The sequence below is a fragment of the Fusarium keratoplasticum genome, chromosome 4 (assembly GCF_025433545.1).
Source record: "Fusarium keratoplasticum isolate Fu6.1 chromosome 4, whole genome shotgun sequence".
NCBI classification, from domain to species: domain Eukaryota; kingdom Fungi; phylum Ascomycota; class Sordariomycetes; order Hypocreales; family Nectriaceae; genus Fusarium; species Fusarium keratoplasticum.
Genome location: NC_070532.1, coordinates 1,303,439 through 1,320,189, shown reverse-complemented (window position 1 = coordinate 1,320,189; position 16,751 = coordinate 1,303,439). Strand labels below are relative to the sequence as shown.

At 54.7% G+C, this 16,751-nt stretch overlaps 5 protein-coding genes across 5 annotated transcripts; 3 read left to right on the top strand and 2 right to left on the bottom strand.

The window, feature by feature from the left end:
• Positions 1–3,826: 3,826 nt before the first annotated feature.
• NCS57_00548700 (uncharacterized protein) lies at positions 3,827–6,292 on the top strand (the record flags this gene model as incomplete). The annotated part of the gene is made up of 1 exon (XM_053055406.1): positions 3,827–6,292. One exon carries the CDS (start codon positions 3,827–3,829, stop codon positions 6,290–6,292), a length of 2,466 nt encoding a protein of 821 aa, XP_052914361.1.
• A 1,236-nt stretch (positions 6,293–7,528) lies between these two features.
• On the top strand, positions 7,529–9,468 carry NCS57_00548600 (uncharacterized protein; the record flags this gene model as incomplete). The annotated part of the gene is made up of 3 exons (XM_053055405.1): positions 7,529–7,576; positions 7,643–7,737; positions 7,806–9,468. The coding sequence occupies 3 exons, from the start codon at positions 7,529–7,531 to the stop codon at positions 9,466–9,468; spliced, it is 1,806 nt and encodes a 601-aa protein (XP_052914360.1).
• Positions 9,469–9,523: 55 nt separating this feature from the next.
• On the bottom strand, positions 9,524–11,610 carry NCS57_00548500 (uncharacterized protein; the record flags this gene model as incomplete). The annotated part of the gene is made up of 6 exons (XM_053055404.1): positions 9,524–9,585; positions 9,654–9,667; positions 9,785–10,223; positions 10,277–11,185; positions 11,267–11,434; positions 11,568–11,610. The coding sequence occupies 6 exons, from the start codon at positions 11,608–11,610 to the stop codon at positions 9,524–9,526; spliced, it is 1,635 nt and encodes a 544-aa protein (XP_052914359.1).
• Positions 11,611–12,954: 1,344 nt separating this feature from the next.
• NCS57_00548400 (uncharacterized protein) lies at positions 12,955–14,678 on the top strand (the record flags this gene model as incomplete). The annotated part of the gene is made up of 3 exons (XM_053055403.1): positions 12,955–13,064; positions 13,139–14,504; positions 14,556–14,678. 3 exons carry the CDS (start codon positions 12,955–12,957, stop codon positions 14,676–14,678), a joined length of 1,599 nt encoding a protein of 532 aa, XP_052914358.1.
• A 239-nt stretch (positions 14,679–14,917) lies between these two features.
• NCS57_00548300 (Cysteine protease) lies at positions 14,918–16,438 on the bottom strand (the record flags this gene model as incomplete). The annotated part of the gene is made up of 4 exons (XM_053055402.1): positions 14,918–15,314; positions 15,366–15,590; positions 15,649–15,817; positions 15,871–16,438. The coding sequence occupies 4 exons, from the start codon at positions 16,436–16,438 to the stop codon at positions 14,918–14,920; spliced, it is 1,359 nt and encodes a 452-aa protein (XP_052914357.1).
• Positions 16,439–16,751: the final 313 nt, after the last annotated feature.

Genomic DNA, 16,751 nt, shown 5'->3' with positions numbered 1-16,751 from the left:
GAGCGAACTGCGAATGAGGCGGCCTGGGGGCCGGATGCTGCGATAGACGCCAAATGTCGGCTCGCCCTGCGGCGATACAACATCGTCGTTGGGGCGGGACGGCAGGGCGCTGACTTGGAATGCCTGGGGTGTTCGCTGTCGCTTGTTTTTGCAACCAAAACATGGGGCGTTCAACAACGGGTCCAAGACGTGAATGTCGTCTTGATGGGTCATTTCAACCTGGCCCATTCCTTCCTCTTGTCCTTTCTACACTGTTTCTTTGCATGTCTGCCCTGTTTTTTCCCCCCCTTCTGCATTATGCTTGTTTTGTCTGGATGAAGATCTGAGCTGCTAGACCTGGGTACTTGCACGATCTAACCACGCAGCATTTCAATGGACGAAGCACCTGGAAGTCTACATCGCCTATCTAGGCTTTCAGATGCGGGGACGGGCTCGCGTTGAGAGCTGGGGTTATGGCGGATGGCGGTGGTTTAACACGTGAGGCGCGTTCATGATTCGGCTTGATTTACAGTCATGGCTGATGCGTACTCCGCGAGCCCGTGACGGAAGGGCAGACAAGATGCAAGACAGTTGAAGGGCAAAAGTCATCTGATGGAGGAGGCAATATACCATCTGAAGGTACTACTCAAGTAGTAATGAAGTGCACACTTCCATGTTACACAAACGCATATCATATTATGAACCAAAGTCGAGGTATGAGGCCAGCCAAGTGAGGTCCGCTCCAGCCGCGAATACGCGGCAAGCCCAAAACGGCTGGTGTAGCACCAAGACGCCCCGCACAATGGTCGCGTGGGCGCGCCGACCTTTGGAGTGAGAGTGTGGGAGGGTATGAAGTGATGGACGCATGAGACATGGATACAGGGCTTCGAGCTCAAGGGTTATGCCGTGATACTGACGATGCCGAGGTCTAGTCTGCCTTGTTTGTAGCCAAAAGAAGAAAGAAAAATCGTAATACTCCTGCCACGACAGGCTTGCTTAGGGCCTTGGGCTCTCTCGTCCAGTCTGTCGATGGTGGATCTTGGGATTCGACGCTTACTGGGTCTCGCGAGGTTCGCATATCCAACTCCTACGGGATGGTCATCGAAGAAAATACCCCCACGCGAGCGTGAGGTGTGAAGGACAGAGAATCCGACCCTCATTCGATGAAGAGAAGAAGAGGCTAGTCAGTGAAGCGACCAGAGGAGGCTGGTGAGGCGGCCATGTCTGGTCTGGATTTTACGATGTGGCCGGCAGGCCCAAAGACCCTAGACGCGTCGTGTCTGTTGCGCGATGGCATTCCCTGAGGTGGCTCTTGTCCTCTTGTCGAGAAAGCCACTCTAATGGGCCAGGTCAAGCGCAGAGAGGCCTTATCCTATCCAATGTGAGGGTTGATAAGGTAGCCGAGGGCCCGGGGTTGGCCGGTGCAGGCCGGGGGTGGAGGCCCCGGTGGATGCCCGGTGGAGCGAGCCGGGCGGCCGTGAGTCCAGCCGTTGTGCTCGACGTGGTCACGCATCAACGACCGAGAGTCATTGGATCAGTTCGCACGAGCTATTCTCCGATGATCGTACATAGTACACCATCTTGTGCTGTCGAGTACGTACTGCGTGTAGCATATCATATCCCCCCAATGCATCAGGGCTGGACATTAGGTAGGGAGGTGGTTAGTGCTGGCTTGATCTGGCCGCGGGCATGCGGTCCTCCTCGTCATGATCGGAATGTGAGCAAAAGGAGGGGCAGAAAGAGGGGTATGAGGGGGGAACGGTATCAGAGCCATGACTCTGGAGTAATCTGGCTGCATGGTCACGAGAAGAGACAAGGCAGAGTTGTATCGCGGAGGCGGTTTTATCAGATGTGAGGGAATTCCAGGCCATGGCAGGTTGGAGGGTTTTGGAGCTCTGGATCATCCGAATTCGTCTGTCCATCCATCCATCCCATCGTCTGGTCCAATGCGTTTCGCCGCCCACCCAACCACCCTCTCATGGCACGATGCCCCCCTCCAGCTGCAGGTACCGAGTCGGGACAAGTCGCCCCAGAACGCTGTACATGAGATTCCATCTATTTTCGCAGTGTATCGTGATTGATACACAGTCCTCTGCTTCTCTGACCTCGAAGAGAGCAATCAGGGAAGCAACTCGAGGAGCAATCAGGGAAGCAAATGCTTGTCAGGATACAAAACTTGAAGGGTTCAGGGGTGATCATGGGCGGGTGCTGCCGGATGGCGCGGGGCTAGCGAGCGGGCTGTTAACTCAAGGTACATACCCACCCACACTGAGCCCAAGGCCCTCAGGTACCAGTCAAGATTGCACAAGTGCACAATTCCAGAGGGTTTCGGTGCGTGCTTGCAGTGCACAATGCCCTATTTCCTGGTTCTTGCTCGGGGCTAGCCACGCACTCGTCTCCAGGTACCTACCCTCCAGCGTGATGTGATGCGATGTGATGCAAGGCCCACGCTCATGCCAGGGGGGCTATACCGGCTACCTCTTTCTGGCCCCTCTGTGGATGGATCCGGTAGAGCGCGAGAGGGTCAGATGTCAACGAGTCACAGAGCCACAGTCACAAGAGATGCAGAATGGGGACGTTATGAGACGCGGCGGGAGGGCTGGCTGAGACACGCACGCATTGGATCGCATCAGCTCCAGCTCCAACACCGTCTGGCAGCGGCAGTTACAGCGACCTAGCATTAGCTGGGTACATCAGCAGCAGCTCAGTGATCAGTGGGAGTGGCCAACAGCACGTAGCCCGCCATGGGTCCCGTCCTCACGACACCCTCTGTCTCTCGGTTCTTCTCTCACTCTTCCCCCAACCTTTCTCCCTCTCCCGTCTCCCCCCGACTCTTCTCTCCTCTTCACAGAGTCTCTAGAGTCTCTAGTCCACAGCTCCCCTGAGCAATTGCTCCGTCAATTGCTCCTATCATCTCGCAGCGACAAACATTCAATCCTCGTCACTCACAAACTACCTAACGCAGAGACGAGCCCTCGCTTGGACCGGATACCCAGGCATATCCATCCTAACATCTGGACCTACCTACACTAGGGCATCTAACATACAATCGTCCGCAACCTGACGCATACACCAGGCACATAAGGCCCTTTGCACTTCTCTCCTACATATACACCCGGGACGACAGGAATTTCTGGACAACCTCGGGGACTGGTCGATTGATACTGCGGACCCTCGTCTCCCTTTTCAGCGTCTTGCACCCTTGATCAATCCAATCTCAGTCAGGTTGGGTGTCAAAGGAGTCATAACAATTGCCCGACAGGCAAGCGAACGACGGACAGCTCAGCATTTGCCCAAGGCAAGCTCCGAATTACGGATCCATCCTTATTTTTGGTTCCCTTCACGGCCTACCGCGTCAGTTGCCAAGTCATTCACCTCGGGGCACCGATTGGGGACAGCTTGATTCTTGCATCTCGCCTCTCAATCCCTACCCTCTCATTCTCGACCGCCTTCTCTCGCCTACTCCGCCACTTCGCCCGGCCACTTTCTTCTCCTGACTCTCCGGTCTACTTAGCACCTCTTTGCCTCATTCTTATTACGGATATTTCCTTGTACTTTGCCAGTTTTCTAATCTGCCTTTTTTTCGACTCTCCGGTCCTCGGTTTCTTCTCTTTTGTTGTTTGTTACTCATCCTCCTTCAGCCCTGCCTTGACCGATATTCTGTCTCCCCACCAGGCCCCCCTCCCTGTTCAGCCAGTCAAGCAGGAGCAGTCCATCATTTTTTTCCCTTCGACTTTCAAGCCTTTCAAGGTTCCATCAAATCCAATCCGGCCAAGGCACCCGAGCGGATACCTGAAAGCAGGCAACCGATCGAGTCCTGGCTGTTTTACGGACTCTATAAGAGATCATGACACTACCTTTTGTTGAGGTGTCGCACCTGGCATCGTCGTCGTCCTTCTACTCGGCCATCCTCGCAACCCTTGGTCTTCGCTTCCTGGCTGCCGACCGCGAACAGACTTCGTCGATTGGAACCATCACCTACGGAATCCCGGGCGGAAATGCCAAGTCTGGAAGCAAACAGCGCAAAGCCCTAACCGACGGACGTGGTGACGAACAACAGGGCGGCCAGCCAGTGCTGCAGATCCGCGAGGTTACCCATCCTTTTGAGCCTGTCAAGCTCTCGACATTGGTCCTCGCCGCCCCGTCCCCGGCTGCAGTAGTCGAATTCCACGACGCTGCTCTCACCGCAGAACCGTGGCTGTACATCGAAAACAATGATGACCGAGCCTATCCCGGCGGTCACAGCCTGAAGCCTCGCTTGGGCCTCGACGGCGGTGAGACCCCAACGCGAGCAACTGTTCGCGACCTTGACGGCAACACCATCCAGGTCGTCTACATGCAACCCATGTCCCCTCGCGACCACTTTGGCCGTGTTCTCGAATGGACCTACAACGGATCCACACATTACTCTCATTCGCAAAGCACCTATACTCATTCGAAAAGTACCTATACTCGAACTCGCTCCAAGTCCCATTCCCATGCCATCACGGAGGCCCGTTCCTCATCTTCTATCTCTAACAATCAATCGCCCTTTCAGCCTCGCCAGTCACCCTCCAAACACGGCCCCAACACTGTTACCGCTGCCGAGATGACTCAACGAGCTGCTGACCGAGACGAGACGGAGCCTGTGTCAGTTTCCCCTCGTCAGAGCTCCAACAACAACGGCCTTAGCACCACTACTGTTGTCGGTGCCCTCCTGGGCGTCGCTGCAGGTGCAGCCCTTACTTACGGCTTTGTGAGCAACGCGGCCAAGGAACGAGAACGCAAACCCCGACAGGATTTCGAGCCTCCCAATCTGCCACGCCGTTCTACCTTTCCCGAAAAGGCACCATCGGTTCACAAAATGCACCAGGAAGAACGCCGAACGGTATACGGCGATTACCCTCCAAGGACGTCTCTTCGTGGCGGCGAGTACCCTCAAAAGGCCCTCCCATCCCGGGCAGCCAGCGCCTACGAGGGCATGCCATACCCAGACGGATACCCTTTCCGGCAACCCAGGTATAAAGAAGACTATGCACCCCGAAAGATGTCTCATCCGGATGATTATCCACCAAGGAGGCTTGGTTACATCGAAGACGAGAGCAGCGAGGAGTCTGAAGACGAGCGGCCCCCTCCTGTGCAGTATCTGACAGAATATCCTCATGAAGAAAACCCCTGGGCCGAGCCTTCCCGCGCCAGGAGCAGGAGCAGAGCCCGAAGTGTCGCCAAGAGTACCGCCAGGAGTGTCGCCGCAAAGAGCACTGCTGCGAAGAGCACTACCGCAAAGAGCACCGCCAGGAGTGTTGCTCATTCTCGGGCCCGGTCCCCAAGCCGGGCTCCAGATGAGGAGGAATACGAGACGCGCAGCCGACACCCATCGAGGCGTCCCTCAGTTGAAGAGGTTGACGAGGTTTATGAGAGTCGCACTCGTCGTTCATCCAGAGCTCCCCATGACGATGGATTTGATAGACGGAGTCGACGTGCGTCACGACCTCCCCCCGATGATGGCTTTGACACTCGAAGCCGACGTTCATCACGACCTCCCCCCGACGATGGTTTTGAGACACGAACTCGTCGGTCCTCGAGACCCCCTGTGACAGAAAAGGCGCGGAGCGTCCGTAGCCGCAGCGAAGCGCCTACCAGCCGCAAGTCGGTCGTGCTGGCTGATGATCACCGCAGCCATGCGGGGTCTCGTCACAGCGGCGTGCCCAAGTCGTCGCACTCACGCTCCCGTCGAGCAACGTATGACGACGAGCGCAGCTATGTCTCTGCCCGGTCACGTCCATCCTCACGAGCGCCTCGACGAGGTCATCGACCCGAGGTCGAGACGGAGATTCCCGAGGCACCCGAAGTGCCTGAGGCGCCTGAAGTGCCACGACCTTTCGACCGGCCCATGCCACGAGCTCCTGACTACACGACCACTAGAGTTCCCGACCCTTACCAAGTACCACGAGGTCGTATTATTCATGAACATTCACGATATCCTCTCGCTGATGAGGCACCACGAGCTCACAAGGTTTACGAAGTTCCTGAAGTTCCTGAGGTCCCTGAGGTCCCCGAGATCCCCGAGATTCCTGAGATCCCAGATATCATGCCGAGGAGTCGGGCAGCCAGCAAATACGGTGTGCCCCGGATGGCCACGGGGCGCGAATACCCTAATACGGGCTATTCAAGCAAGGCCCAGAGCTACATGTCCGCCAAGGACATTGCTCTCCCCATGAGCGGCGTGGGCAGCAGCCATGCAGCATGGGAAGATGACGTCGTCAGCGTTGCTCCGAGTGACAGCATCAGCTGCATCGGAAGCAAGATGAGCCGACGCCGCAAAGTACGATAAATGGAAGATTGACGATGACGAGCATTAGACATGAGAAATGGTTAGACGACAGACATTATGAGTTTGAAAGATGGATAGAGTGTGAGCCATGACTGACATGGGACGAGGTTGGTTCAACAGCACGAGATGGGTCGAGACTGATAACATTTTGGTTATGATGCCGGCATGAGAATTGTATTGGCTTTCGCAACGAAGGAGGCTTGGATTCCATCTCTAACGCAATTTTTTTTTCTTGAGTTTTCTGGGAGGCGTTTGGGAACTTCATCATCATCTACGGCGTCATGGCATTCATTGCAGCATTCCATTTGTTGGTTAGATGAAGGGAGGATATGTGGTTGGTTATTCTGTCGTTTCTAGACCAGGATGATTTGAACGAGGAGCTGCAGCTTTGAGAAGACTGGATACAACAAAGACGCACGCACACGCTCAAGAGAGATTTATCAGATCAGCAGATACATATCAGAGACACCACGCTCAGCAGCAGCATCAGCAGCAGCATCAGCAGCAGCATCAGCAGCAGCATGATGATATACAGAAGAGACACGCACAGAGTGCCAGTCCGGCGGCCTATTGCCGTGTCAGCAACCGTCCCCCTTTCGCATGCCTGTCCTGTCCCGCATCGTCTGCAAGATGCAACCCACTCCGTGACACTCGACACTGCCCTGATCCAACATCGTTGGTGTTAGATGTGGGGGTCAATGTGGACGGCGTCACATAGTACATGCTAATTAGTCGATAGCATCTCATAAGTCCACGTACCCAAGGAGATCCCACCCCTCCTCCACAAATTGGTCACCGATGAAGCGGATTTTTCCCACGGTTAAATCCCTCGATGAATGGGGAGGGCATCAGGGAGCAGAGAGGCAAAAGAGACGAGCAGGGCCAGAATTACTAAACCAAGGCACATCGCTTCTCTACAAGAGCGCTTGTCCTGCCTCGAAGCTAAAGTGGATGGCTCGCCCACAAACAAGCCTTTTGCCGTAGCCTCTTTTGTCACTACTACCTCGATACTACTGCAAGACTCACACACACTCCGATTCTCGGCCACTTTTTTTCACATCCCTACCACAACGGCGCCGCCTCAAATCGTGAGAAGCAAAAAAAAAAGTCGATTCGCCGCATTCAACTCAGACTCTGTCCCAACGTCCAGTGTAACGCTTTCTAAAGCACAAGTCTCGAGTGAGATATACCGATATTTCAGATCTTGGACGACTTTTTGTGTAGAAATTCTTCGCCATGCCTGTGATTGAACTCGGCGAGTCTATTCCTCCCGACACGGCGCATGTGAGTTCAGCAAGACGTGCTCAGCGTGCATATTTCATTATAGATGGGCTGACCTGATACGTGTAGGCCGTCAGCGTCTCTCTACCTACTTGGAAAGCCAACGTCGGATATGAGGAAGGTGAAGAATGGGTTGTCGGCCGCATGACAACAGGCTACCCTCGGTGAGCCTATCTCCTGACTCACCTCAAGTCGACCTCTGACCATTGACTTACACCATTGTTCAATATAGCTTCTTCGTCCACCGGGGTATTCAAGCCTTTGCAAAGGACATCGTCGCTCGCCATGGGCGACCTGGTCAGCAGGCCATGCTCTTCCCCACGCCTAGAGTGGCGAAGCGCTGTCTCGAGTTCATCCGTCAACGTGCCTCTCCTGAGATCGCGCGCCAGGTTGACACCATTGACTTTACTCTGGACAGATCCAAGGAGCTTTCTCCTCAGCTGAAGAAGCTGTCTTCCACCATCTCAGCCGTCCTCTACCCTCAGGAGGCGTTTCCCATTGCCAAGCAGTACTGGCAGCACACTGGTGATGGCACCTCCAGCAGACGTGCCGAGTTTTGTCACAGGCTTTTCCAGGATGAATTCTTGGTCCCAGTTGCGGCTGTGCAGACTCCTCCTGAGACTGCTAGCAGGCCTTTCCGCGGCCCCAAGCGCTATCAGCGCCCCGGCTCTGTCGACGGTGTCGTGTCGCATATCCCCAAGCCGCCCTCTCCTCCGGCTCCCGTCGAGTCTCTGGAGAGCTCACGCTTCCTTGAGGAGCGCTTCGGCAGGAACCTCGAACTCTCCATGGTTGAGCGCGCCAAGTCGGCCATCCGCAGGCGCATCGCCGGTGCCATGGCGCACGACGTTGACCTCCACAACGGCCCCCTGCCTGCCATGACGGACAACACCCGCGGCATCAAGACCCTTGAGGAGGCCGATGTCTACCTATACCCCGCCGGCATGAACGCCATCTTTAACGCCCACCGCGCCCTGCTCAAGGCGAGAGAGCCGGCCAAGAGCATCAACTTTGGCTTCCCCTACGTCGACACCCTCAAGATCTTGGAAAAGTTCGGCCCTGGCTGTCTCTTTTACGGACATGCTTCTGCTGCAGACCTGGACGACCTCGAGAGCAGGTTGAAGAACGGAGAGCGCTTCCTCGGCCTCTTCTGCGAGTTCCCCGGAAACCCCCTCCTTACATGTCCGGACCTTGCGCGAATCCGGAAGCTCGCCGACGAGTACGACTTTGCCGTGGTGATCGACGAGACGATAGGCACGTTTGCAAACATCAACGTCTTGCCCGTCGCCGATATCGTCGTCAGCAGTCTTACAAAGATCTTTTCTGGAGACTCCAACGTCATGGGTGGAAGTGCCATCCTCAACCCGGAGAGCAAGTACTACCGTGCCCTCAAGACGGCCATGGAGCAGGACTACGAGGACACATACTGGCCCGAGGACGTCATCTTCATGGAGAGGAACAGCCGAGACTTCGAATCGCGCGTAGAGCGTACCAATGCCAATTCAGAAGCTATCTGCGAGGTGCTACGAACGCATCCCGTCGTAAAGAGCATCTATTACCCCAAGTATAACGACTCGAAGCCTCACTACGAGGCGGTCCGCCTTCCCAACGGGGGTTACGGCGGTTTGCTCTCCATCGTATTCCACCACAAGGCCCAGGCCCAGGCCTTCTTTGACGCCCTGCCCCTTGCCAAGGGACCCAGCTTGGGAACCAACTTTACGCTGTGCTCGCCATACGCGCTGCTCGCTCATTACCAAGAGCTGGACTGGGCTGCGCAGTTTGGTGTTGATCCCGATCTTGTCCGCGTCAGCGTCGGTCTAGAGGAGACGGCAGAACTTGAGAATATTTTCCTGGGTGCCCTGAAAGCGGCTGAGGCTGTCCCAGTGTCGAGCTCATGACGGAACTAGACTGTTGTGGATGATAGTCCTGCTCTTCTCCCATGACTCATCCTGTCTATATTACCCAAATTATCCAATTATGGATTGTCATACAATCTGAGTTGTCTATGCCGGGATCTAGTCATGTCAGTCTGATGTTGGCAGCTGGGAGACTGGGATAAAAAGCAAAAAGATCAATGACTTACGTTTATTTATTGTGCTACCGTGATTAGTTTAACACTCGTCAATCGAATTAATTCCAACCGCTAAACGCTATCATGAAAGGTGACAATCACAGTGTCATGGGATGAGTCGTGCCGCACCCCTGGCACCTCACATTATGGTGCATTCCTGGTGAACGTAACCAGGTCCGTAGTCCTCGATTCCACGCTCAATCTCGTTGGCTCGCTGCTTCTCCTTGACTTCCTTGGCGAAGTACTTCTTCATGTACTTTTGAAGCTCGAAGTCAAGGTGGTCAGCGGAGGCCTTCAGAACGACATCGGCCCTGCACAGTGGGCAGTGCCTTTCCTTTCGACGCTGGATCTTGATGATGCAGCGAATGCAAAAAACGTGTTGGCAATCAAGGCGGATAGGCATGTATGCTACCGAAAAGCACACTGGGCAGAGGTAGTCGTTCAACTGAGGAACCACAGAGACGAGCTCTTGAGACATCTTTGCGCAGACATCCTTGGAAATGCTGCCTGCCAGAAGTTTGTCGGAGTGTACTACAGTAGGGAACTTCCTCGATACGCCCAGAGCCGTACGTTTATCAAACTCTGAAATAAAGTCAGTATTGTGTATGGTATTAGAGGGAGAGGGCCCAACTCACTCTTGAGAATCTTGGCAACGGCAGTCTTGTTGAGCTCCTGGAATTGCAAATTCTTGAGAAGAGAAGCGTTCAGGTTGATGAAGCGTGTATAGGCCGCTTGACTCTCTGCGAGTTTAAAACCTTTGGCAATCCCCTCCTTTTCAACTTGATTCTGGAACCACTGCAGCTGCTTCAGGGCCACCTGGCTGGTTCGGGAACCGTGATCCTGCTCGTGGGTGGCGAAGAAGATCTCTGCATCCAGGTAGAGCTCGAAGATTTGACGCCATCGTGCGAGGTCAGTCTTGGAGAACCGTTTGGGCTTTGCGACTTGCTCAACTTCCTTGCCGAGGGCGACGATCTCGGAGGTCATGTTCTTCTCCTCCTCAGCTTGTAGGGCGTCGAGATTCGTCACATCGCTCTGCAGCATATCAAAAAACTCGGCATCGAATACAAGAGGGACTTCAATGATTTCGTAGGTTCCATCATCCTTCTCGGTCGGGGAAGTGGTTGAGTCCGATGCCGGAGCTTGGGCCTGTGCGCCGGTCGAGATCTCGGTCGTAGGTTCAGCAGAGGATTCCAGAGCGTTCTTGGTGGTAGGCTTCTCGGTGGTCTCATCGGCAGGTTTGTCGACGGGGGAGATGGCAAGTCTCTCAGCTGTGTCGTCGGCGAGCTTGTCGACAGTCTCTGCAACAGACGGAGGGCTGGCTTCAACCAGGGTATCAGAATTTTCGGACTTGGGTAGGCTCGTCACGGACTCAGTGTCGGATTTCGTCTCTGATTCGGCGGGTGGCCGAGCGCCCTTGGGGAGATTTGCGGCGATTTTGTTGAGGAACTCCCGCGAGTTGGGTGCTAGCGAGGCATCGACTGGCACGCCATCTTGAAGATGGAGCTGGACGGTGAGCTTGGGGCGGAGATGAGAGTCGGAGCCACCTATGCGCAATCAGTTTCCGATGCACAACCGTTGCACCTGCTGGAGGCACGAAATGCATAAGGTTGCGGGAATAGGCCTACCGTTGAGCTTATACTTCAGGGCCACGGGAGATGTTGTGTCGGGCTTGAGAAGTTCGCGCAATGTCTCTGGATCAAGACCCAGTTCGTGCAGTTCTCGCGCGACCTTTTTGAGACATTTCTTGAGCTGGCTGTAGGGGATGGCATTGTCGACCCAATGAGGTGGAAAATCTGCATCAGATCAGTCAGTTTGGAGCTGTCGCACAAGTGGGTGAATATCGCTTGAGTTGTGCGCCGGAAAAGCAGAGACAAAGAGCTGAGAACTGGCTGCGGTCAAAGAGTTAAGCCAAATAGTGAAACATACCCTGAGTCCGCAGGATCTCCTTAAAGTCGTGAGCAAACTTCATCGTGTTGACGCTGCTGGTAGGGCCAAAATGTTAGGGTGCTTGCATGAGGAGCACGCGACCAGTTGCAATATTGGGGAGTTGGTGGCAAAAAGAACAAGAATAGAAGAAGGAGACGTGACGCTAGAAGCAAGACTTAAAGAACAGTGAAAGGCAAAAGGCAAAAGTGATATATCACTCAGAAGGGGGGCACGAAAAGAAAAAGAAGAGGAACAGTGACGAAAATGCGTCGTGTGAATGGGTTTGTTGCAAGAGTGGTCTCGTGGATGGAAAATATCGATGTCGACGAGGGTACTTGGCTGGATTCAGACATGCCCAGACAAAGGTTGGTACCGATTTTAGCGAATGACCTCTTTCTCGCGGTGGGAACGGCGAGGAACGGGTAGGGGTTGATGGGAGGCTAGCAGCCTGAGTGGGCTCTCGGCAATCTCGTGCCGGCGACGGTAGAGGCGTCAACCAGGACATGAATCAGATGGTTCGACCGTTCGAGAAGGTTGCCGACCATTTTCGTTGACCGAGGCCAAAGGCGACGCCGAGACCCAGGTCGTTCGATGGGGTCTTTGGGCTGCTTGCCTTGGTTCGAGACCTGGTGATTGGCTCGACACGGTTCTAGGATACCTCCCGTCCATGGTTCATCAGCCAAATGAGGTCAAGGAGGAAGAGGAGAGAGCCGAGTTCATCAAAATGATGATGCCAGAGACAGAGGAGATTATCAGCGAGAGCTCTGGATAGTCCGTGCTCTCTCTAGCTCGTCGATCGACCTTGCAGCCCCTTCCGTTCCTCTCAACCTCGTGTGCGCAATGCGTCCCTTAATTGGCAGGGTCCATGTAGCGCTAGAGCTTTGATGTGTACTCGACCACCGAGCGTCTTGCATGGAACGCAAGAAAATGACAATGCGCAAATATCCATGTGTAGATATCTGTTGTGAATCCGCATTGTGTTAGTCCGGTCCTCTGTGGTGTGGATGCTTCGTGTGGGAATGCCTGCAACTGTGGTTAGTCATATCCGATGAGTCGATATGAGTAACTAAAAGCAGGCCTGAATCATCCGGCAAAAGTCCACTCAGTCCAACGAATAAGCTTACTGATCTGTCAGTTAATTAACATGTCCTTCTAGAAACATGTGTCGCCAAGCAAGGGCGGAGTTGGATCCTGCGGGGAACAACCGGAGTCTGCACAACAATTTCTTCAATAAAAATCTCCAGATTCTGCCCCGCGATGCCCCTCCTTCGTCGCACAGCTTGAGAGACCTCTACTGAGGAATAAACTACCGCCAGACCCCATTAGATTCACATCTGGCTTCTTGGGAAATTACGCATACACTCACCTATACTTTACATAAGGAGCCATGGGGGCACAGCAGTCCTCGGAGCACTCTGACGCTTCAGGCGCCGCTCCCGTTGCAAAGACATGTTACTACGATCTGCTTGGCGTTGAACGTTCAGCAACCGACGACGAGTACTTCTTCCCATCTAGTCTCCTGGTTTTCTTATAGGCTGGCGAGACTGGCCTTGACTAACATATTTCTTCAGGATCAAGCGAGCTTACCGTCGAAAGGCTCTCGAGCTTCACCCCGATCGCAACTTCAACGACGTCGAGGAGGCCACCCGTCGCTTCGCCGAGGTCCAGTCCGCATACGAGATCCTATCCGACCCCCAGGAGAGGGCATGGTACGACTCGCACCGCGATGCCATTCTGAGCGGTCAGGATGGCGACGGCGCAGATGGCAATCCAGCAACGTTCCGCAATGTGCGACTTACCTCGGCCGAAGAGATTATGAGCTTGATTCGCAAGTTCAATGCCGCTGTACCCTTTGACGACGAACCCACGGGATTCTATGGAATCTGCAGGGAGACTTTTGAACACCTGGCTCTTGAGGAGGAGGCGGCGGCCGAAAACGAAGACGTCGACATCCGGGAATACCCAACATTTGGCTCTTCTGACGACGACTACGAGACAGTCGTCAAGCCCTTCTACAATGCTTGGTCTGGCTTCTCCACTGCCAAATCCTTCTCTTGGAAGGACAAGTACCGCCTATCCGACGCCCCCGACCGCCGTGTTCGCCGCCTGATGGAAAAGGAAAACAAGAAGATGCGCGATGATGCCATTCGCGAGTTCAACGACGCTGTAAACTTTCTCGTGAGCTTCGTGCGGAAGCGCGATCCTCGGTATCTGCCCAATTCGCAATCACACGCCGAACGCCAGGCTTCCCTACGGAACGCCGCCGCCGCACAAGCCGCGCGGTCGCGTGCTGCAAATCAAGAGCGCATGGCTGAGTACGAAGTCCCCGAGTGGGCTAAGTCTCGGTCGTCCGACAACGGTGTCGCAGAGGGGAGTTTCTCCGAGTCTGAAGAGGAGGAGATCGTGGAGATTCTTGAGTGCGTCGTGTGCAATAAGTCGTTCAAGAGCGAGAAACAGATGGAGGCGCATGAAAGGAGCAAGAAACACATTAAGGCTGTCCAACAGCTCAAGCGACAGATGAAGCGCGAAGGCGTCGAATTGCAACTTGAGGAGGTTGATGCCACGCCTGCGCCGGAGGCAGCCGAAGAGGGCAAGCATGATCCCATTCCGGAAGAAAAGGTGAATGAGGACTCGGACAATTCAGAGACATTAGCCGGGAAGAGGTCACCCCCCTCTAAAGGCAAACACCAAGATCCGAGCCCAGCGGAGTCTGCCGATGTGTCTGATGATGGCGACTATGCGCCCCGAGATGTTGTCGAAGAGAGGCTTACGTCCTCCAATGCAATCCAGGAGGCAGCGAATAACCCTGATGAAGAGCTCTCTGCTGCTGCCAAGGACCTTTCCGTTGATGAGCCCTCGCAAGGCAAGAAGATAGGAAAGGCTAAGGCCAAACGCGCCAAGAAAGCTGCGGCCGCCCAAGCCCAGCAGGATGAAGGGGTATGAACATCACCCCGGTCTAGATTGACACTGGCTAACACCTTGTCACAGCAAAAATGCGGAGTCTGCGGGGAGACCTTCTCTTCCAGGACGAAGCTCTTCACACACATTCGCGATGAAGGCCATGCCTCGTTGAAACCAGTAGCCGGAGGCGGCCAAAGGAAAAAACGCTGAACGTCTTGACAACAAATACACTCAACTGTGTTCTCACGCCTACGGCTAAGCGCGACCAGAACGATGATTGCGTCTCGATGAACTACTCCCGTGCACAAAACAGAAACAGGGACCTGGGAATGGTGTAAGCTGGTTCGTTCGAATTCGTATTCATCTATCCCTAGTATAACTCCCAAGCCGGCCGCCTATTCAATGGCAAAGCAGCAAACACAACCAAGACGCCAACCAACCCAACCAAACTAGGCCTCATGAATGGTGTCCGCATCATCATCATCATCATCACTTAGCGTCTCCACCTCATCAATCGCACCCTCCCGACCCTCACTGGAGCCTCCAAGGAGCGCGCTTCGATCCGCTACGTGGATAATCGACTTGCCCTGGACGTGCTTGACACATCGCTTCCAATTCTGCCAGTCATCCTCGCTTCGGATCAAAAATCCTATCAACATGCTCGGGTCCATCTCGCGAACATGGATGCGACGTAGTCGGGAAGTGTGACAAGATGCGATCTCCTCGTCGGTGTAGTCGTCTGGGTTCTCGTGGTAGGGGAGTGCGGGTCTGGTATGGTGGGGGTCAAGGTAGAACAAGAACGAACCTTGTGCCCCAACAAAGTAGTGTGATGAGGATGGGCGGCCGCTAGATACGGGTTATCGGCAAGTTCATATCATGGGGTTTCATGAGGCTTACCCTGCAATTCCTACAGACTGGGGCATTTGAAGGGATGCAATGAGGGCTTCCCAGTAGACAGGCGTTATCTTGTCGATTCCCAGACGAGTTCCAACAAGAATGAGCGTGGGATGAAACCCTTCCCCCTCTGGCTTCGCAATCTTCATAAACTCGTCCTCGTAAACGTCGGGGCCGTCGCCTGTTGAGTATACTCGAAGTGAGGATTCGTGCGAGTTCGCAAGCGCTCTGGTGGAACGTCAGTTAGTGAACAGCGAGAGAGCTTGGGTTTGTTCTATGGACTTACTGGATGCACCGGGCAGTTGCTGACGGGCCGAACCACTCGCCTGGGTACTTGCCACACGCACTGGCACCGTGACGCACGAAGCTATGTAGGGAGTAGGGGGCGTTGGGGTGGTCGGCAAACAATCTGATGATTTCACGTTCTTCGTGTGGTGATTGTCCTCGGCGCCAGTCTGATGATAGGTGAGCTGGGTGTTGGCACTGTACGGCTAACATGTCTTCTTACCTCTGCCCAGACGAATCATGCCTATGGTATTTGCAAGCAGGCTCTGACCTGATCGAATCATGCAGCCCCATCCACTGTCGGAAGAGAAAGGGCTCTGGTCGCCCAGCTGGCTCTTCAACCTCATCGATAGCGAGAGGGAGGAAGTGGCTTGTGGGTTGGTTGAGCGAGGGATGGGCTCGAATTCGGACCTATACGTCATCCAGATCCTCGACTCGAAATCGGCCATGAATTGTGGCGGCCAGCCGTTGTCTTTTGTCGGATCATCATATGCTAGCGATGATGAGAAGCTGCTCGATATCGATTCCGGTGGGGTTTCGGGTGCGTTGACTGGTGGGACGGGCGGTCGACTGGTGTCTTGAGCCTCTGCGTCTGGCTTGGGCGCTGGGGGGGGTGTCTGGGGGCTGCGGTTGTCGTTCTTGGTGCTTTTGCTGTCACTGAGCTTGTATGAGTGTCCGAGGCACCACACGGGCTGATCGTGGGCGACATCGTTGGTCGGCTCGGGATCCCAGAACATCTGCACTATACGCCGATAGCGCCCGAGGTCGACGTTGGCCATGGCGGCTTCCATGGCGGCTGTAACCTGTGCGACTGTGTCAAGCTGGCATCTGCAGGTGTCGGTGTCGATACTGGAGTGGGCTGGAATCCGATCGGGGGCCTAGTATGAAGAGTGTTGTGTAATGAAGGGAGACGATGGCGACTTGAGATGGATAACGAAGCTGCTGGCGAAGGCAGCAAATGGGTCTTGGGTCTGGCTGTGTGGGGAGTCAGCTGGGGCCGGCGGCGGCGGGGGAAGCGGCGGCTTGTGACTCCTCAAGGCCGCCTGAGGTGGTGGTTCCGGATGAGGTGGAGCCCCACAGGCAACAGGTGCAAAGGAATCTTGT